The sequence below is a fragment of the Diospyros lotus genome, chromosome 13 (genome assembly GCF_014633365.1).
Source record: "Diospyros lotus cultivar Yz01 chromosome 13, ASM1463336v1, whole genome shotgun sequence".
Taxonomy (NCBI): Eukaryota; Viridiplantae; Streptophyta; class Magnoliopsida; order Ericales; family Ebenaceae; genus Diospyros; species Diospyros lotus.
The window spans coordinates 14,441,593-14,464,583 of record NC_068350.1 but is presented as its reverse complement, the minus strand read 5'-3'; the positions used below and the strand labels follow the sequence as shown (position 1 = coordinate 14,464,583).

The following is a 22,991-nucleotide window of genomic DNA, read 5'->3' as shown; positions in this document are numbered from 1 at the left end:
CGTCAATCCAAACACCTTCCACAAACTCTGCTCGACTGATGCTCCCTCTTTTCCTGTCTTATCCTGCATTCTGGACCTCTGGTCTTGACTTTAGTGATCAGATCAAGTCAGGTAGATAGATACATCACTTTTGCATGCATGACATTGTGGAATTCGAGTTGTATTATTTCTCTTTGGGGTGGCAATGGTGTCATATCATATAATTTATTAGTACAAGTTAGAGAACTATTAAGACCATTAAGGATGGTTTCACTATCGTATTAAAAATGATCAAGTGATGTTATTATTATAAAATAATTTTATACAATGCATAAGATTCTTCACTTTATATAAACGAAGAAAAGAAATTAATAGATATTTTACTTTAGCTCTCACCAGTGTACAGTTTAACAGGTCTACAAATAATAAGGAATTTCAACTCCTGACGCTAAGAGGCCTTACATATGCATCAAATAACAGGGGACGACAAAAACCCACGCAACCCCTGAGATACAACCCAACAAACAGCAAAGATGAAGATTTTACTGAAGCCAAATTCATATCAAGATCAAAATATAGGCCACCATCGAATCGTCTCTATCTCCACGCTATGCATTAGTTCCACCAAGGATCAGCATATCAAGTAGAGGCAAGTAGAGGCTTCAACCCATTAAGAGATTTTCCCAATTTGGGGTCTTTGTCCTCCATCTTGTTTGTTCTAAAGGAAGCCGAAACTAGTAAGAAGTTTCTGCAGAGTTCGCCGCCCCCATTGAATGTCGCTTTCCAGGACATTGTCTTCAACGGGCTTTGAGTTGCCCTGGTTTTGTTCCTTGACTGAATCTGGATTTTCTACTTGATTCTGGTTGCCATGTGCTTCCTCCTCTTCGATAGACATCATTTCAGCTGAATCTCTGGAATGTGGGGACTCATCTTTGAGCTCTTTCTTCAAAACTGGCTGGATTATTTGGTTACACTACATGGCAAAATAACAAAAATTGAAGAACATCATTAACTTCTTGTGATGAAGGAACTATACATTTGGAGGATGCAGTGAATGCTTATTTCATGAAAGACATGGTACTCGTAGGTGCACATTTATATTGCAAATTGGGGAGTCTCACGCATTGGAAATGCCGTTTGTTCCATATTTCAAAAGGCAGATCAAAGTTCTAAATTTGGATTTCGGGAAGAGCAGTGAATTAAGAACGATTAAATCAAACCTATCGTGCCCCTGTTCTAAGTTGTGAATATCATGAGTTGTATTACAGATCTTAGATGCAGACTTCTTCCCGTAAAGATGATCTGACTATTCATTCGATTGCTATGTGCACGACAAATGAACAAGTTCACGAGATCACCCTCTCCTTGCTGGAATCTCCCAGCTCACGATATGCAAACATAAAGTCCATCTTTATCGCTACTGAACATATGATTCAAGATGAAACAAGCCAAAGATAGAAGCTATTCCAGTAGAGAATCTCCACAGGTTTAAGGACCCTACTTCATGGAAATGAAGTGGAGAATCATTTCTTGCCAGGATAAAAGAAGAGCAGGAAAGATGCGGGTCAAGCATTTACCTCTGGCCCTGGCCCGTTGTCATTTGTAGCTTCAGATGTGATTGTTTTGTCGTTGTCCACTGTTGTCAATGGAGGCAAGCCCGGTACTAGCAGCGGATCACCTTCATAGAAAACAAGGTTTCCCTCTTCTTTTGTGCTGGCCCAAGTCTTGAGAGTCACAGTTCGGCCATTGTCCTCGAAAATGTTTTCTTCTGAAGTTATGTCCTTGTTCGAATCAGGAACAAGTTTTTTGTCATCATTAGCCACAATTCTCAAATCCATAGACTCTTCATTTGAATCCCTCTGGGGCTCTCCCACCAGATCAGCGATATTTTCTGCAACAACAGGCATAGGACTTTCTGGCAGTGGCTTCGCCAGAGGACTAACAATCACTTCAGTACTAGGCGACTCACTCTCTGCAGCAGCAGTCAGTCCCGCTCTTGGCTGAGCCAAATTTTCCGCAATTGAGTTAGTGGACTCTGGCTGTTCACTAGAAGTTGGTTCTTCCTCCATGATCATTTGAAGTTCAGCATTGTCCCAATCCTCGGAAACTGAGATCGTGTTATTTGTTTCCCATGTCTGAAGAATCCGATTTGGCCCTGGCTGCCACAAGATATTCCCGGTGGTTCCTTTTACTATGAACTTGAACTGGATTGTCTTCCCAGCGGGCAAATCCTGTGCAAATAGATAACACATTTCACTACTCTTATCTCACATTAAGCGCATAAACTCCTTCAATACTACAACAAGAACAATATGTTGAGCCTTTATTCCATTAGTGGTATCCGCTACATGAATTTTAACTTGCTAGTCATTTAAACTCCTTTAGTACTACTCGGATAAATCCTCCTCACCAGCTCGACAGTCCATATATGTCCCTCTGACCAATCCAATGGTGTCGCGCTTGAAGGGTCCCAAGAACCAAATATAGGATCATCTCCAACTATGTGAAATTGCTCCCCGAAAGCACACCGTCTCTGCATCCGGAATTTGACATGAACAGTTCTTGATGCATCTACGCAGCAAAAGCAATATATTGAGACAATGCACCGAAATTAATATATGCCCGGCTAATTTAAGCATATTCACTAGAATTTACCTTGATTTTGAGTTTCCTCATTCAGCATAAGTTTCTGCAAAGTTGCAAATGTAGATTATATCAAAATATAAATCGTTGAAGTTTGAACACTGGGCTGTTGGACTTCATCATCACAGTCACTATATTATCGATACCAATGATTAACATTTGAAGGATCATAATTTTTAGAAGCAAATTCTGGTCTCTAATTGTGTTTTTTTGAGGGGGGGAAAGGATAACTACAGTTGGAACTTGAAGCTTGTGGAGGCAAAAGAAAGAAAAGAAAATGATCCGCAAAGAACATTTTGTTTGGGTTAGAAAGCTACTCATAAGAAGCGTATACACAACCAAGAATGCATAAAGGAAGAATCAAATAATTAGAATTGTAATCTAGTGGTAGATGATAGCATTGATGAGCCCAAGATTTCGAAGTTGATTCTTATAAGCTTGAGTTATTCCTTGACTAGGTCGCAAGTGGTATAACCGTACTTAATCAAATAAAAACACAAACCAAAAACAAAATTGGGAGAATCCACCCCAATGAACTGATTTGGCAATCTATTTCTGCAGAAATTATTTGAAACAAAATGGGGGTTTTCTAAAAATTGTTACCACTATTGGTTCTGCAAACAAGAACAACCATGAAACAGAAAACAAAACCACGAAGGGCGGAAGAAAACAGACTACTTCCATTTCCTCTCTTTTCTCAGGGATCAAACTAGAGAGCAACCACACATCTGAAAAAGAATCCATCTCATGTGAAAACTAAGATTTCTATGCATATGAACACGTGTATGTACACACATATGAGAGAGAGAGAGAGAGAGAGAGAGAGAGAGAGAGAGAGAGAGAGACCTGGGTCTGAGACGATGATGGAGAAGAAGATAAGGAAACGGGTTGAATCTTTCTGTGCGGCAGAGAAATCGACTGAGAGTATCTGACACCGACGAGCTTCTTAGGATAGGAGAAGAAGAAACGAATTTCTGACCTCCCCAGAACCTCTCTCGGATAGTAAAATCTTATCAGCTCTCCTCTGCATCTGCAGTTCGCCGGCGCCGCCGACCCCATCGGAGTTACCTCTATACAACGATTGATTGCAGGTACAGTTGGGTTGAATTGAAGTTTTAGTGTTCTAGAAAAGCAGACGCAGAAAACAGGGCAAATGAGCTCTCAACGATTGTGGAATCATCGCTTGTTTCATGATTTTCTGTCATTATTGTTGTATTGTATGTATGTGTGTGTGTATATATATATATATATTGTGATCTAATACGGGTGGGCGTGATTGCTCTGGGACTCTTCATAATTCATTCATGGCCAGTGATTTGTATGGCTTCTTCTTCACATCGGTGGAGTTAAATCAGTATGTGTCGCCCAGGGTGTGGTGTGGTGTTGTGCTGTCGCTGCTGACGGAGGTCGTGTCAATTTATTTTATTATTAAGAGAACAAGTTTGGATTTAAAAGATTTTAGTATAATTTAATTTTTTATGTTTAATATTTATTATATAAAAAAAATTAACTACATTAACTTTAGGGTTAATTACACCAATAATCACTCAACTCTACGTTCTGTTACTAGTCACTATATTTTAAAATATTACTTGTTAGTCACTAATATTTCAAAACAATTATTGTTTAATCACTGAATTTTAAAATGTTACCTACTAGTTATTAATATTTTAAAATCGTTTCTCACTCGTCACTAGTTAGTTACTGAATTTTAATTTCATGAGTGATAGATGAGAAACAAATTTAAAATATTAATGACTAATAGATAACATTTTAAAGTTCAGTGACTAAATAATAGCTCTTTTGAAATATTAGTAACTAATTGGTAATATTTTAAAGTTCAGTGAGCAAATAGTAACAGAATGTAAAGTTAAGTGATTATTGGTATAATTAACCCATAACCTTAGTATCTATCTTGTTTAAAAAATGAAATTTAAATTCATCATTTTTAAATAATAATTAATTTTTAAACACTATACCATGATTTTTTTTTTTTTAATTTTTGATTCAATATATGAATTTGGGGGGAAAACAGGTGGCAGAGTGCGAATCACCAGGCGTTGAATCTTTTGGATGTTGGAATCTCAAGCCACCATTTAGCTTTTCGAGATTTATTATTTTCCCACTGACAGAAATAAGATAACACTATTGTGGGAAGGGAACCTTTTCAGCAGTGAATTTATTACTGAGTCTCAATAAATATATTTTATTTTTTAGTAACTTGTTTTATTTTTAGTTTTAAAATAATTTTATTAATTAATAAAATATTATAAAAATGTATTTATTTTCAATTAATAAAATTATTTTAAATTAAAATTAGTACATCTTATCTAAGAATAATATGTATTTATCAAAATTTAGCCATTACTCGTAAGATAATTGTTAACATTACTCATTTATAGTCACCATTTTTTTTTTCAATTTTTTAATTTTTGAGTAATAGAAAGTTCAAGAGATTTAATGTTATATATCTGAAGGCCCAAATGGCTTATCAAAATGAGATCCAAAAATATGTAAATTTCAAAGGGGATTTCAACCAAATGGCTTCTGGCCCGAACGTTCAGGCCCAAATTTGAATCCTCAGCCCAATTACCATCCATCATTGAAGAAGCCATCAGTGGACTTCATCTGGAAAGGGAAATGAACAACATACGTACGCAATAATTTAGCTTTTACTCTAGGGCAATGTTAATTTGCTCAAAAGATTGAAAGAGGCACTTATTGAAAGGTTATAAAAAGATCAAAATACCCTCACCTATTTTACAAATTTGCAAAGTGTGTTACTACCCATTACTATCTCCTCTCCCTTCCCATGGTTTTCGATGCAACCGTCGCCTCATCATTGCCTTCTCGTCGTTGCCGTCGTCTCGCCTCGGCAATCACTACTACATCCTCAATGAAAGAAAAATGCAGCGACAATTGACGAGACGAGACAGCAAAGCAAGGCGAAAGCAGAGTTTGCATTGACATTCATGAAAAGAGAGAAGAGAGAGCAACAGCCAATAACAGACTTTGCAAATTTACAAAGTAAACAAAGATATTTTAATCTTTTTATCCTTCTTCGAGAACTCGGAGAACATAAATTAATCCTTTAATCTATTCAAATGCAATAGTCAGTTTTGGGTCAGGTCCGATTCCCGCTGCCGCTGCTGTTGTTGGTTGGTTGCTTGCTGCTAGCTGCTGCTTGTTGCTACTCTCCTCCCAAAAGCATAAATATATATATATATAAAATATAGTTATATTTTAAAAATAAATATATTTTTAAAACATATATAAACATATTTTTTGTTTAGATGATATATATAAATTTATGAGCAAAACTTTTTAAATCTTATATTTAAAACAAAAAAAATAATATACTAAATTACTTGGAATCAAATTTAGTGATTTGGTCCGATCTAACTCAGCCCCAACTCTTATCTGTCCAATCTTTCATCTAAAGTTTTTAAGAATTTCGATCCAATATCGGATCAGTTTGAAGCGATGATGATGTAGATACATTTTCCACGCACTACGTCGATTTTAATATGGATGAAGTCAATTTTGTGGACTGGATTGGCCCATCCAGTTGGCAAAAAATATCATGGATAATGACAATTATACTAAAAAAAGAGCAGAAAAGCTTGTCTTAAAGGGAGTTTAAATTTGTCCTTTTAAGCCCCACCATGACAGGGGCATATTCAAGGAGAGCGATTTTATTCACCTTCTTTGACGGGGTGACCATCACCCTCGCTATTTATATGAGGGTAAAAAGTAACGAAACGACAATTTCGTTGCTTTTCACCCTCACATAAACAGTGAAGGTGATAGTAATCTCTATTAAAGGGGTGAATAAAATCACACTCATATTCAAGAGTCGATAGGCAGTGGACTCTGTGGAGTAGGTAAAGAGAAAAGAGATAGAAATGATGGTTAAAGAGTTGCAATAATATATATATATATATATTTATGTTTGGACAAAAATTATCACAAGTTAAAATTTAGTCTAACTCGTTCCCAGGAGTATAAATAGTTGGGTGGCAAAATTATGTTGGAGACTATCAGTATGGGATCGATTATTGAGGGAAACAAAAATTTTGTATCTTTTTAGGAATAGTCTTTGGTAAGTGCTAATAGACGCAGTTTAAAAAAAAAAAAAAATTGATCACCCAAATACATCCCTAATTTATCTTATTCATGATAACCTTAAAACTAGTTAAGCGAAACATGATTGATAATGCGTAATTTAAAAAAAAGATTAGCCTAACTCTCCCCTAAATCCACTCCTAATCATGAACTCATTTATCTCTTTTCTCAATTGACACATTGTGACTTAATTATCGACGTACCATGATTATTTAGATTCATGCTAATTTTTTTTTTAATTTTTAAAGTTTATAATTTAAAATATTTAATTATTTTATAATTTTATTTTTAATAAAAATATTCTTTAACATTATTTTTTGTCAAAAAAATTAGATTTATATGTTAAAAAATAAAATGATCAGAACCACCCAATTAATCTTATTCAGTTGCATATAATAATTTTATTATTACAAATCAATAAAAAATAAAAATATCAAACTTATCTTTTAAGTAAAGAAAAGTGGAGTCAATTGATGATTTAAGAGGAAGATGGGAAAAAAAATAAGAGTTTTAACAAAAATTTAATTCTTTGGAGATTATTTTATTTTTCCGATATAAAGAAGAATTGGAGACTATTTTACTTTTATAATTCAAAAATTAATTATATTTTTCTTAGGTTATGGCTAATAAGCATTCGTACATTTTTGGAGATTAATTGAGATTTTGCTTGAGTTTAGGGGTTAATTAGGGTTAGTGGTTATATTTTCTCACTTTTTTTCATATTTACTTTTCAAATCATCAATTAACTTGATTTTCCACTTAAGAATAAATTTGGTATTGTTATTTTTAATTAATTAGTAATCATATAATTGTGTATAATTTTTTAAAATTAACTAGGGTATTATGGTCATTTTTTATTAACTTGTAAATTTATCTTTTTGACCAAAAATATTTTATTAAATGATGTATCGATCAAAAATAAAATTATAAAAAAATTAAATATCTCAAATTATAAATTTTAAAAGTGATTTATCTTGTACAGAAAAATAACATGATATAACAAGGAAGTGAAATATATATAAATATATATACATACATATGTATATAATTTTCCTGGTACATTATTTCTAACAAAAAAAAAACAAAATAATTACCTAATTAAATAACATAACAGAACACAAAACATCTGAAACAAAATTAAAGCCATTTGTGTAGGCCGTCCATAGGATCATATATATGATTAGAGGTGTGCAAACGCTCCTTTCCATTATAATCAAAATTCAATAATTAAAAAAAATAGAATTGCAGTATAAAATCGAAACAAATCGACTGAAGAAACCCAAAAGCTGAACAGATTGAAAATAAAAAAAAAATTGAATAAAATTCGTAAAAATTGAACAAATATAAAGTAACTAAATAGACTAAACTAATTTTCGGCCTTTCTATTGCTACGGGCTACTTGGTTGGCGGGTGATTCCAATGATCAAAATCAATCATCGGATTCTCTTAATTGTGGTGATTTATATATTTAAAATGAGTTTAATTTGATGATTAATTTTAATTTTATTATTAAAAGACTTAAAACTTGTTTTCAAAAAAATATCGTTGCCCATCATCCACGGAGGATTCTATCGATCGGAATTGATTATCAAATTTGCCTTGATTTAGTGACTCACATGCCTAATAATCAAAAGAATCTAATAGTTAAATTTTAATAAATTTAAGTTTTAACGTAGAATACTCACTCACAAAAAGGTAAACGAAGTTCTAAGCCCATATGTTGTGAATATCTGATGGAAATAGAGGCGGTTTAAGACAATGATGATTGTTGAGTTGGTGTCGATGGACGAGCACAGTGGTGTAAATCGGAGAGAGAGATATTAGTAGTGATTTAAGTTTTATAATTTCAATCGGTTTAGTTATTTTAAATAAAAAATAAATTAAAAATAAAAAATCAATTTTTTTTAAAAATTAATCAAATCGATTCGAGACAACAAAAAAATCAAATCCCACTATCCAATTCAATCAATTCAAATTTATTAATTGAGATAAATCCAACGTTAGCTCTTCTGGTGTATGATAGCCGTATGGTGTGGACCATTCGTTAGATGCAATAATAATCGGCAGGTCACATCAAACTTTATTCATAATGATAAATCTTCTAACTCGTCGTTCATAAGATATATATATAAAATACTAAAACAAAAGCGAGTTTTAGTTACGCATATAATAATAATAATAATAATAATAATAATAATAATCATTATTCAATGAGAAGAAATTGAACAAGTTGGGATTGGGGGCCCCATGAAAAGCCAGCGGAAGGTTAATTAAAATTTTAAAGAATCTATTTATCAAAAAAACAAAAGTTCAAAAGAATCTCGGCTTTCTACGTTCGAAAATGATGTTAATCTTTTTTATTTTACACTTCATTCTAATTGAAGGAGGATTTTAAGTTTGTTATTGGTTGGACTACGTTAGTATGGGGCAACATAAACGATTGGATATTTTTAATTTTTTTGATTTTTTAATCTATTTGATTTGAGCATCTATTCGATTGAGTTGGTTCAATTTTAGAAAAAAAATATTTTGTTCAATTTAAGTAATTTGATCAATTTTATTACATCTATATCACAGTAATTTGACAAACTTTTTTGAGTAATTTGATCGATTCGGTTACATTTCTATCTGATAGGCACAGTTAAAAAAATATAAAATATTTATAAATTTTATTATGATTAAAAAAATAAATAAATTATTAATTATAGTTATAATTATAATTATTAAAGTAATTATAACTTTAATTGAATAAAGTAAAATTAATAATTTATTTAGATAATAATTTATAATAATATTTTAAAAATATAAAATTAAATATATGCATGCATTTATGTGGGGATAGGAGGGGAAGGGGGAGGAGATCGCCTATATTTGGGTATTTGGGAAAGGGGTACAAGTACAACATGGGGGGAGGGGGGGGTACAACATAAGGATACCTTATACCGGCAGGAGATCAATCTTATGGAAGAGTATGTCATGTTACTCTTAATTTTTTTTTGTTATTTAAATGCAAAATAAAATTAACTTTAAATTATTTTTTCTCATCCTTTGATTAGGTCACCACACAATGACACGTGTCCTCCTGTCAAACAAACTCATAGGCGTATATATAATTAATTTCATCTTAAATCAATATATCATAATTTAATGGTAGGAACCAGTGTTGGAATTTTGATGACTTTGGCTATTCCATATATAGTTGACTATTCTCAACCATACCGTGTGCTCCATGCACCCCGTGCATTACTCATTCCATGGTTGACCTCCTGTTCAGTGTTAGGTGTTAAGAGGGAGACGAAAAAAAAAAAATATATATATATATAATACGTAATGAAAATAGAAAAATATTATTTTTTTAAAAATAAAAATAAAAAATACGTAAATAAAAACATATTTTTTATAAATATAATTTTTAATATAAAAAATAGTTATTTAATTTAAAAATAAATATAAATTTCATAATATATTCAAATAAATTTTAATAATATAAAAATTTTAAATTAGAAACAAAAAAAATATCTTTATTCATGAATGAAAACACATTTTCATATTGGAAATATGTTTTTAATATTTTTTTAATATTATGAAACAATAACAAAAAATTTTAAAATTATAAAAGTAAACTAGAAATATTTTATATTTTTTGAAAACGAAAATATTTCAAAAACGATGAAATGACGCCCCTAAAAAGTTTTCATGCATCATACCTCTTGTCAACAAAGTCACAATATTTTGGAAATGGGGATTTTAAGAATATATGAAACTAATTTCTCACTCTTTGCATGGTTAATTATTATTTTAATGTGTGTTAAATGAAATTTATTTTAGGATAAAAGAAGTTTATTTTACTTTAGTTTTAGTTAAAAATAATTTTATTTATAAATAAAATTTGACAAAATATCATACATTTATCATCAAGTAATAAAAATAAAGTGCAATAAATACATCTTATCAATAAGTAAAATGCGTTTACTTTATCCTAACTATCATCACTAACATAAAAGTTAACATTAGGCAAGAATTAATTAAACCTAAGATTTTCATCAATCAAACTATATATATATATATGTTTAATCATTGAGGAAAATGTACAGGCTCGTTCTATTTTCAATTTTTAGATCATTTTCAGTTTTCAATTTTTTAAAATAGTAAAAAAATGTTTATTTGTTGTTTTCAAAAACAAGAAAAAAATTTGTAAAGAAAACTCAAAATAACAAAAAATTATTTTGATTGTTTTTAGTCAAAACAACTAAAATACGGAAAAAGATGAGACAATTTATTTATTATTCATATTTTATTCTTATAATGGAAAAAATTGTTGTAAGATTTATCAACTTTAAAATGTATATATTTTTTAATAATATATTAATATTAAATAATTATAATTTATTGAATAAAATATCATTAAAAAATTATTCTCAAAATTTAAGACAGACACATTTTTTAGTTTTTTATTTTAAGAAACTATTTTTCACAATAATAAACAGAATACGTTTTTTGTTTTTTATTTTCTGAAAATAAACTAACAAAATAGAAAATTTAAAATAAATTTAAAATTTACAATTCAAAGGAAAGGCAGTCTAAGATATTGGAGTAACTACATAGAACATTAATATAATAGGAAGAATATCTAAGTAAACAGTAATTGTGTTGTGGATATGCATGGCAAAAATGGAATAACGTATGGGAGGAAAATGGCATTTGCTCAACCAAATTCTGTCCCACCAGTCCATCAATAGCTATGCCTTTAATCACATTAATTAACACCAAACATAACTACCCAATATCTTCTTTATTTGATTTATTTATTGCTGACTGCTTTATAATAATCTATGTTATCTTTTCAAGCTTTATTTCCAAGTGGTCTAAAGTCAATGTAAACCTAACCTCCTTCATCTCTCTTAGGACATGGAAGCTTCATAGCACAGGGACAGGCTCCTATTATTAGGTGGAGAAAATATTTCTTTTTTCCTTAAAGAGGACATTCTTATAATTTAAATTATATTCTTTTAATCACTAAAGAGAATTTGGGCATTGAATGAGAATTTGGTTAACCTAATCTAGAATGCTAACAAACGGTGCCCACCGGGGCCTATGACCAAAGACCAAACTATAGTTTCTCATCCTTCAATAATATATAGCAGCATCCATAACATGAGAGGCTCAAAATTTTCCAAAATGGACACCTTCTCACCAGTTTACACGCTTAGAAACATTCAACCCTCATAGCATTGCAAAGAAAACAAAGCTTAAAGAGTTGTTCACATATCCAATAATCAACGAATCCATATCCCCATATTCTATGCACAACATGCTAAAGATCAGATTCCTCCGCCCAAATTCTCTGTTTCTATCACTGTTCTCTCTATTCTTCACCATACCCATCTCTTCTTTTCCGATTCCTCATCTTCCTTAGCTCTAAGATGTTCGATTCCAGGAGGCTAGGCCGAGCCAACTTCTCCTTCTCCGTCTTATCCATCATCTCCTTCACTGCGTTTTTATCAGTCGTTTTAGTCGCCAACTGCTTCATCTCCAGTCTTTCCTTCCCTATTACTCGCTCCAAGCCTCAAAAATCGAGCTCAATTTCAACCCGTGTACATGAAGCCCTGCTTTCAGTGAAGGAAGAGGTTCAAGAAGCTTATGTGGAAGACTACAGGCAATCGGGGCCTCCTCTGGATGCCACCAATCAAGGAAGAATTGCCTGGTTCAAGAAACACTTGCCGGAGCTGGAGGTTTTCGAGCCAACCCCACTGGCCGGCCGATTTGACGGCCGAGTCCGGGAGTTTCTCGGCAGTGTTCACTGCAGTACCCAGTTCTTCATGACATGGATATCTCCTGCGAGGTTTTTCCGGGAAAGAGAGTTTCTTGCTGTGGAAAGCCTATTCAAAGCCCACCCACATGGCTGCTTGGTGATTTTGTCCAGTTCTATGGACTCTGCTCGTGGCTACCGGATCCTGAAACCGGTGCTCGATCGCGGTTTTCAGGTTCTCGCCGCCACGCCGGACTTGCCCTTCTTGTTCAAGGACACGCCAGCCGAGTCCTGGTTCGATGAAATCAAGAAAGGAAACAAGGATCCCGGCGAAATTTCATTGGCACAGAACCTGTCGAATTTGATCAGACTAGCAGCCCTGTACAAGTACGGAGGTGTATATTTGGACACTGATTTCATAGTCTTGAGGGACTTTTCGGGTTTGAGGAACTCGATTGGAGCTCAGAGCGTCAATCTTTTCGGCAACTGGACAAGATTGAACAATGCAGTGCTGGTTTTTGATCGGAATCATCCACTTTTGTACAAGTTCATGGAGGAATTTGCTTCCACCTTTGATGGAAACAAATGGGGACACAATGGACCCTACTTGGTTTCTCGGGTGGTCCAGAGAGAATGGCTGGAAAAGTCGATAGTAACTTCACTGTTTTGCCGCCTATGGCATTCTACCCGGTGGACTGGACCCGAATAGCAGGCCTTTTTGAGAGGCCAGCTAGCCGGGTTCATGCCAAGTGGGTTGAAGCGAAGCTCGTTCAGCTAACCGGGGCGAGCTACGGGTTGCACCTGTGGAACCGGCGGAGCGGCAGGTTGAGGATTGAAGAGGGCAGCATCATAGGAAGATTGGCCTCCAAGAACTGTGTCATTTGCAACAACATTTACAGTTCTTAGACAAGCACCCAAAGCTCAGAGGCAAATTCTTCTCAACTAGCTGCAAAATTCTTTTATGCAGGTAAAAAGTTGGGATTTTTAGAGGATCCCAATACAGTGACTAGAAAACTGTTGCTAATTTGCCGATCTCACGCAAGTTGGAAAATGTACATGTCAACTATTCATTCGTTCAAGTGCCATAAAAACAACAATTATCATGCCTTAATTTTACTATATGAGATCAGTCATGTGAGTTCTAAGTCGCAGATCATAATAAATACTAATGCTATCAGACTTTCCTACCGCAAATCATAATCCTTAATCTCCACCTCAACCTAAATCTGAATCTGAATCCTCTGCATCTCCAGAAACTGAACCTTGGCAACCTGCGAAACGACTTGGTTCTGATCAATTTAGGCCTCTCCTTCCTTTCCTTTCTAGTCCCGTAGGAGGACTCTTCTCCCACGAAGCTACTCTCAACAGCCAGTGCGCTTTTGTGATCACTTCCAGAATCAAAGACAGCTCCATTAGGCCTAATGGACAGCCATGGATCAGCATGAACTTCGTCCTCTCCATCACTGCCCCAAAGAAGTATAGGCCTGATCACCGGCGAGGCAGTGTAGTCGTTGAAATGGGTAGCTAAGCTCGTATGCTCCATGTCGAATAAGCGCCTCAGAGACGTGCTTCCTACTTTCATCAGTTCCAGCAGAGAAGCGCTTCGGCGAGAAGAAGAAAGCGAAGAAGCTGCAGCAGCTGCAGAGGAAAAAGAAGAGGAGGAAGAGGAAGAGGAGGAGAAGTAGAGTGACCGCTGGTGTTGAATGATCCGCCTGATCTTGTCTCTCTGTGCTTCAGCGTCGATGGCGAAAAGGCTCTGCTCATCGTCTTCTTCTTCTTCAGTTATCTCTGAAGCCATTGTTTTCCAGGTGTATGCAGGAAAGCTAAGAACAGGGGAAGAGGAAGACTCTATGGTGAGTATTTTGAGATGGATGTGTTTAATTTCCAATAAAAAAAATTGCATAGCCGGCAGAGAAGAAAATTCTTTCTTATTTCGGACTGATTAAGAAAGGACAAGGTTGGAATTGAGAATCCAGTTACAAGGTTTAAGCAACCTTCGAACAACAGCATTTTCATCAAACAAGATGCCTCTCCATTTCCATATTTTAATAGGACTTTCTATAATAGTTGCTTGAACCGTGCTACATGTACATGTACATAAAGACTTTCATACAGCCTTATACACATGTAAAATGATGAAACCCCCCACCCACATATTTGCTGTATTCTTTCTGCTCTCTCTCCCCTGTTTGCGATGGCTGAAATCTGATCGGGTTTCATCTACATTTGGGATGATCGAGCTTCATCCAAGATGAAGCCCGATGCAAATGAAGCAATTGAGCTTTATCCACAATATCTGTGTTCGGGATGAAGCGATCAAGCTTCATAGCAATGAGAATGCATCGGCGAGGCGACGATGATGAGGGGTGAGGTGGCATGGGACAGCGACGAGGCGAGTCGACGGTTGCTGGAGGCGGCCATTGGAAGGGGAGAGAGAAGAGAGAGAAGGCGACCATGAAAAGTAAAGGAAAAACAATTTTGCAAATTGACTAAAGGCATTTTTGTCATTTTGACACCTTCAATAATCCTTTGAGTCATCTATTAGGGAAATTTTATTCGCAACCACGATTTTACTCTCTGCAACCACTTTTCAATATACCTAAAATAGTCTTAAGAAAAAATTCAATTTTACCCTTCATTTTCAATACTCAACCACCAACGTTAAGCAATCACCAGACATCGTACTTTCTTCCACCGACAAACTCTGTAATTTCCTCTCACTCGTCGTCCGTTGCAATTACTTATTATTTCATACCTACCATCGAAAATTGAAAATCTATTTTTTTCTCAAGGTCACTCATTCCTCTTGTTTCACACCCATCATTACTCAGCAATTTTCTCTCAAAATATCAGAGAGTCGAAGTTAGCCATAGATTACTACACTCAAATGTTTACGACGAATTGGGGAGAGCTTGACGAAGAAGATAACTACTCAAAAAAATAACACCACACACAAATAAATCTAAATCTTGTATGTATTAGTGTGTGTTTCTAAGGGTTTGGGAAGTTGAAAACTCTAGAAAATTCCTGATTTTTCGAATTAGTGTGTAAGTAAATATTATATGCGTTAGTGGATTTTTCGAATTCTAGAAACGCATGTATTTTCGAATCCCAGGATTCGGGAAGCACTGTGTTTCCTAAATCTCGAATCAATTTTTTTGAGATATAAGAAAAAAATGAATAAAATAAAATACTAATTAAAAATATGAAAATCCAACTTCCCAAATCATTTGATATTATTTAACAGTTCACTACTAATGAGGTATGATAGATTTTTTATAAATTTTTTAAAATTATTATTTTAGTTAGAGAAAAAATATATCTAAATGTTTTCTTCTATTAACTTTTTGATACTAGAGAAACACTGATTGGATGGACTAAAAAAGTTAGAAAAAAAATAGAATTGTTATTGTAATAAAGAGTTCAGAATCTGTGAGTATTAGAAAAAAACCTATAATTCGTCTTACTTGTGAACGAAATGGGAAGTATAAAAAGAAGAAATAAGAAAAATAAAATACAAATACACAGATTCAAAAAAATATCATTGAATTATTTGCCACTACAAAGTGATAAATTTGTCCCTCTAACAATTATAAGCATGACATACAATATAGATTTAATAAATTTTTATCAATAAATATAAATATTAACTATAAAATTATCAATTATTTATAAATTATATGCACTTACATCTTAACTCAATAAGATCTCATGAACATATCTAATTAAAAGTTCGAGAATAACTTATTTAATAAATATTAGACTCTCGATTACTTTTAATCTTAATATTATTATTATTATTATTATTATTATTATTATTATTATTATTATCATCATCATAATATATATATCTATATAATAAGGGAGGACTGTTTTTGAAAATGTCTTTTGATCTTATGGCTGAAATTGATTTCAGTGTAAATGAATGGCTTGGATTAATTTTCATATTTCAATTTCCCGCCCACTATGTCTTTCCTCTTTCTCTCTCTCACACCCACCTCCCTTCCATGCCAGTACTCTACAATTCCCTCACTCACTATCTCTATCTCTCCCCCTTCTCCTTCCCTATCTGTCTCTCTCTCCGATTTGCCTTCCGTCGGTCTATCGTCGCTCCACCATCTCCGATCCTCTCTCTGTTCTCCTTCAAGCCAGCTAGCACCACCATTGTCCCCCGCACCGCCTACTTCATCTCTCATTCCGCCCATCTCATCTCTCCATCACGAACCAATCGCCATCACAAACCCACCCACCCACGCCGTCGTCGCCCCTTCCTCCGTCGTTCGCTGCACCCCTTATCGGCCTAGCCCCGCCATCGTCTCTGCAACCCCCTCTCGAGACCATCGAGGAGAAGCTATTCATCGGTGGGATTTCATGGGAGACCACCAAAGAGAAGCTGAAGGACCACTTCGAGATCTACAACGAGGTTTAATGGCCACCACTGCCTTTCGGCCCAAAACCGCCATCATCGCCCCCCATTTCCACCATTCACCACCACCCTCTCTCAGCCCAGAACCGTCGTCGGCAGAGTGAAATTTTGTAAGCGAATCTCTCAAATTTTCTCCATTGTGGACTTTCTCTTTCTGTGTATATACTTTCAATCTCTTCTTTTTCGTGAAGAGATCTTTGTGTCGCCAGTTTTGGTGCTTAATCTATCAGTGGCTTCGTTTTGCTTGAATTTCTGGGTTCTGTTTGTTAATGTGTGGGTTTGAGTTTTTGTTTGGTTGATTTGAAAAGGAGGTAAGAGAAATGAGAATGAAGGCCGGATTCTTGACCTGGAAAGTGAAATTGTGGGCTCTCTGTGTTAATATGTGCATTTGAATTTTCTTAGGGTGAGTTGAAAAATGGAAGTTGGAATCTTTTCTTGGGAACTAAAATTTTTGGTTGTTTTTCTTTTGGTTTCATTTGAGATTTTGTTGGAAGTTATGTAAACGAGGGAAAAGGAACGAAAAATAAAGTTGAAATCTTTTCTTGGGTTGGAATTTGTAATGGAGTGTGTCAAATTATCCTATTTGGTTTTGTTTTGTGTTGGCTTTTATTGTTTATAAAACTTTTTTGTATTCTAAGTCACCAAATTGGGTTGTAGTGGTTCTCCTTGCTTGGATTTTGCTTATAGGCTGGTTTTTTTTACCCTGACTTTGTAACTAAGACATCTTCCTGGAAAGAAGAATACAAAGAAAATAAAATAACTAATGGACATACATTTTATGTATATATAAGTACATATGCTGTTGTTTCATTTTCTTCGCTTCCACAATTTTGAAATACAGTGGTAGTGCCATTTTTATGGTTAAATTTTTGAATGGTAGGGCTAATGGATTTGTCCTTCAATAGATCTTATCATTTGTTCTGCTATTGTTGGCTGAGTGTATAAACCGATGCACTTTTTTGTGGTTGTGAAGATTGAATGTTAGAAACAGGAAATGTATATATCAAGTTACCAAATGATTTTATTTATATTTTGTAAATGGAAGAGACTGGAAATTTGTTTTTTTGATTTCTTATGTTCTGAATTCTAATTTGTTCCTATTACTTTTGGTTGCTTGCATGTGAGATTTTGGGCACATGTATATATGGATGCTCCAAACAGCAAGTTCAGTTGGCATAAGCCTCAAATACTTAATTTTAAATATCAATTAAGTATAAGAAGTGGTTGGTTGGAAATGCAAGCAATGAATAATAAGCCCATTACATCCGTTTTGGTTTTCTCGATTGGTTGGGAAATCTGATATTGTTGCACGAATCAATTTTGTGGAAAGAACAGGTGGTTTTGTGGTAGAAATTTGGATTTTTAGGGTTTTGGGCAGAGTATTTAAGTGGTTATTCTTTATGTTTTTATTTGCTATATTTAGTTCTGTTCCTTCAATTGCTGAGAAAAAAGGTGGGAAAGAGATAAAGAATCGTGTGTCTTAGATTCTGTTTACAAAATAAATTTTAAATTTCTAATTTTCGATTGAGATTCGAGGATTTTGGTGCGACTTTGCTTGATGTTTTCTGTTAATCTCCCAGACAAATACCAATGAATTCTTTCAGGACATTGAAAAAGGTGAGTGTATTTGGTTCTTTATATAAATTGTAACGAAACAATAATATTTGAGATTAGATGCTATTAGTTTGTCTCTGGGATAATACAAGACCGTAAGAAATGGTACTTGAGCTGTTTGCTGAAGACCCAAAATATATAAAACTGGATGTCATGGGCTTATTATTCATTGCTTGCATTTCCAACCAACCACTTCTTATTCTTTATGTTCTTAACTTCAATACTTAATAACATATTCAAATGTTATTGACTACAACATTTGAATTTTTTTAAATAAAAAAACCAATAGTGTAAATTTTAATTTTTTTTTAAATTTTTACGTGATTTTACCACTATTTGTTTCATTGAAATCTGAGGGGCTTGAATTGCTTGATTTAGCCTAAGTTTTAGGGTATGGATGTGGCATGTGTAGCAAGTTCTAATCTTTTGATTTGTTGTTTGTAGCAAGATTGGGATTTTCTTGGAACTTGCCTTCCCACATTGTGTTGTAAGTTCATGATCTAATATATATGTAATTGTGGTGGAATATGTTAGTGATGAAGCAAAGAGAATGAGGATGACACTGATGTACAATGAAAAAATGACTGACAGGGTTTGGTTTCTTGGTTTTATGTGGGTAATGGGTTGTTTGATTTTTGCATAATTCCTTGGATTTTGATTTTATACAGGTTCCAAAGTGGCCTGAAAAGATTCCTTTAGCTGAATATAGGTTCCAGAGTTCAGGTACGTAATTACTTTGCTTCATCCGAGCTCTATTATTATTGTTATTTGTATATATGACTGTCCATGTTTATGAGGGCATGTGTGTATGTGTTTAAGGGGTGTTTTAGATGGAGAAAGCTGAATTTGGGTTCTGAAGTGAGCATTTCATATCCATGCTAAATTATCTATTGACTTAAATGAATTGGAGCTTATTTACATGACTTAGGACGTGACCTGATGTTTGAGTCTATCCTGTCATGGGTTGTCTTGGTGTTCCGCCCAAATTCTATTAAGGGATTAGGAATGCACAAGGTCTCAAGGCCATGAAGATTTGTCTTCAGCTTCACTCTTAATTAATAGAGAAAAAATAATAAAGCATACATTTTCAGTGATCTCAAAGAGAAAAAATAATAAAGCATATGTTTAACACCATTACTTACCTATGTGTACAAAATGAACAAAAGGCATATTTTCAAGGCAAGTATATAATCTTCCCATGGTTGCCTATAATACATGTGAACCCTATATTGTGTATAATACCATATGTGCCACACCTCAACATTAAAATAAAGCAAACCATGGTATAAAATATTGGTCCTCGGAAAAGGACGGTACTTTTTTTGTGTCCATTTGTTATGTATAGCTCTTATTTTTGGGTTAAGTAGTTTGTACAAGGGATTTCAAGACTTTAATACTTGAGTTGGGCAAGTGAATAACTATTTCAAGACCTTTGTTCATTGCTATATGTGTTGTGATTGAGATATGTTGGTAAAGACTTAGTTGAATGTGTTAGAGATATGTTGGTAAAGACTTATTACAAGTTTTTATTTGAATATTTAGTACTTATCAAATTATTTTTGTTTGTCGCATACGGAGTGTATTTATCTATTTTTTTTTTAACTTGCTTACACGATTGATATTATTATGTTCTTATGCATATTAGTAAATAATTTTGCTAAGACAAGATTGTGTGGGTAATAGTTTCTATATTTTCAATTGCATGTTTAGTTATTTCTCTCTGTTTCTTATATTTGTAGCCACCATAGTGTACTAACCACCAATGCAAACTCACAGGATTGAAAAATGAACAATCTCACCATTTTTTGTCATGTAAGTTTAAACCTCTTCTATTTTCTTTTTATTTTTTTTTAACATCGCAACATATTCACATATCTATTTCACTTTATTTTCATGCATCTTCTTACAGATTGATGACGACTTAGAACAAACTATAAGATAAGTTTCATTTCACTCATATATTATTCACAGTTTGTTTGTTTATTAGATGGTAGATTGTGTAATTAGTATTTTATTGATTGTCTATACAGGTTGATAATCTATTGGAATCATATTTTTAGGAGAAATTATCTCTAAATATTTTTAAAAGAACAAAATAAGTATTTTTAGGAGAAATGTTTATTTTTAGGAGAGACCTCTTTAGTATATGTTAAGACTGTTTTGTTAGTTTAAAAATGTTTCAGCCTCAGTTTAGAGAGGAAATCAATGAGATTCTGGATTAAACTTAAATCAATGACATGACTAAATTTAATTATTTTTGTAAATGCTAGATTGTTGTACATTCTTCCAATTGGAAGATGCAGATTTGGATTGATACAATGACATTTAAAGTTGTGATGGAGAAAGAGAGAGTATTTACAATGACGTGTAGATAAATGACCTATTTTGATAAACTAGATTAAAGAATGACCCATTTTGCAAATGTACTATATATAATTATGTTTTGTGGTCATTCTTTAATCTTATTTATGTTTAGGCACAACTATGAGTTTATTTTGCAATGGTAAATAGTTTGAAATAGGCAAAACAATGGTTATTATTGTTTTGATGCCTAAAGCAATTGGTAAATAGTCATGTTAGGCATGACGATGGTTCATATTATGATGTTTTATGGTAATTAGCATGCATATGACATGGTTTGGTTATAATTATAAAATATATAAATTTTGTAGACATATTGATATATTTGTGATATTATATTTTCAAATGATATTTTGTCGAAAAATTGAAAATTTCTTACATTGATTTCAATTTACATTTTCAAAGAATACTTTCTCATTACATGATTTTTGAATTAAACAAATTTTTTTAGGGACCCAAAATGTAATTATTGACCTCTTGCTTGGTTTTTGTTCATTCATTGAGATAGCGATTGATTTATAAGTAGTTTATATCATTTTATTTTGTGATTAAAGTAGTCTGTGATTAAAAAATTTTATGAATTTATTTTGTCAGTCGCTTTTACAAGTATTGATATAGTTGTTAGTGTAGGAAGAATTGTGTTGTGGTAATTAGTACATAGTTAGATTTCAGTGTGCATATCACATGATTTGATTATGATTATGAAATATATATGTTTTGTAGATAGGTTGATATATTTGTTGCATCTTATTTTCAGATGATACCCTGTCAAATTTCTGATAGAGTATCCACATTTTGACCATTCTTATTTCACTAAAGTCATGCCATCAAACGATTTTCAGCTTAATACATGCTTATATTCATTGTTTGATTATTTCGTGTTTAAAAACTATATACATTGTCTTCACACACATGATATAAGGCGAGTTTAGGCTTTCAATTTAGTACATGTCCAAGTTCAATCTCTGATTATTTCGCATTCAAATTCAATATTCGATTTTTTTTTAGTTGTACCGTGCCTTAAGGCACGGGTTATCCCTAGTATTATATACATATTGTAACATTACATTAACTTAACTGCAAATTAAAACAGTGGAGGGTCCGTGCTATGTAATATATCATATTATATAATATATAAAATAGAAATTAAAATATATAATATATAAAACAAAAATTAAAATATATAATATATTATATTATATAATATATAAAACGGAAATTGAGCGCCTCCGAACTCCAGAGTTCGAAGGTAGCAATCTTAATAATAATAATAATATTATTATTATTATTATTATCATAATATATATATTATATACGTATTATAGCATTATATTAACTTAACTGTAAATTAAAATAGTGGAGGGTTCATGCAAATTGAAATATGTAATATATTATATTATATAATATATAAAATAGAAATTGAGAGCCTCCAAACTCCAGAGTTCGGAAGTAGTCAATGCCTCCGAACCCAATTCGGAGGCGATGCTGCCTCCGGTTTAATGGCGATGACCGATCCGAACCTAGGGTTCGGAGGTCACCACCACGGCCACCGCCTCCAAACCCAGGCGACTACCACCTTCGCTTATCGAATCTCTCCACTTCTAGCCTCTAAGTTCAAACATGTAAAAATTACATGTGTTATCACCAAGCGCAGAGCAGAGAGACGCGGCTGTAGGAAAGACAACAATGGCGAGTGCGGTTGTAGGGAAGGGTATGGCGGTGAGTGGCTGTAGAGAAAGGGACGACGTGATGTATGGGATATATGAGGGTAATTTTGAAATATAGGTGGCTGCAACAAGTAATAATAGTGGGTGTGAAGAATAATTGTTAAATTTATTTTAATTATGACTGCGAAGAGTAAAAAGCTAACTGCGAATAGAATTTCCCCATCTATTATATACAAGTAACATTTTTTTTTGTTGCTTTACCTGGCCAGATTGTTCCATGTACTTATACTTTAATGGTTAATTAAGTATTTATACAGTTTTCAAGGTCCATTCACTATTTCAAGTCTCAAAACTTTCTAACTTAATCATCTTTAATCAAACTAATGACGGATATGAAATTGACACCATTTTAATAATTAAATCATTA

General features: G+C 33.3%; 2 protein-coding genes across 2 annotated transcripts; one reads left to right on the top strand and one right to left on the bottom strand.

Moving 5' to 3' along the window:
- Nucleotides 1-357: 357 nt before the first annotated feature.
- LOC127789349 (uncharacterized) lies at nucleotides 358-3,953 on the bottom strand. Its single transcript, XM_052318313.1, has 5 exons — nucleotides 3,469-3,953; nucleotides 2,635-2,668; nucleotides 2,390-2,550; nucleotides 1,557-2,210; nucleotides 358-952 (listed from the first exon to the last, which is right to left on the bottom strand). Exons 1-5 carry the CDS (start codon nucleotides 3,679-3,681, stop codon nucleotides 698-700), a joined length of 1,317 nt encoding a protein of 438 aa, XP_052174273.1. The 5' UTR covers nucleotides 3,682-3,953; the 3' UTR covers nucleotides 358-697.
- Nucleotides 3,954-12,170: 8,217 nt separating this feature from the next.
- On the top strand, nucleotides 12,171-13,607 carry LOC127787858 (uncharacterized). Its single transcript, XM_052315908.1, is given in 2 exon segments — nucleotides 12,171-13,124; nucleotides 13,127-13,607. Coding segments are annotated over 2 exon segments (1,230 nt in total). The 3' UTR covers nucleotides 13,403-13,607.
- Nucleotides 13,608-22,991: the final 9,384 nt, after the last annotated feature.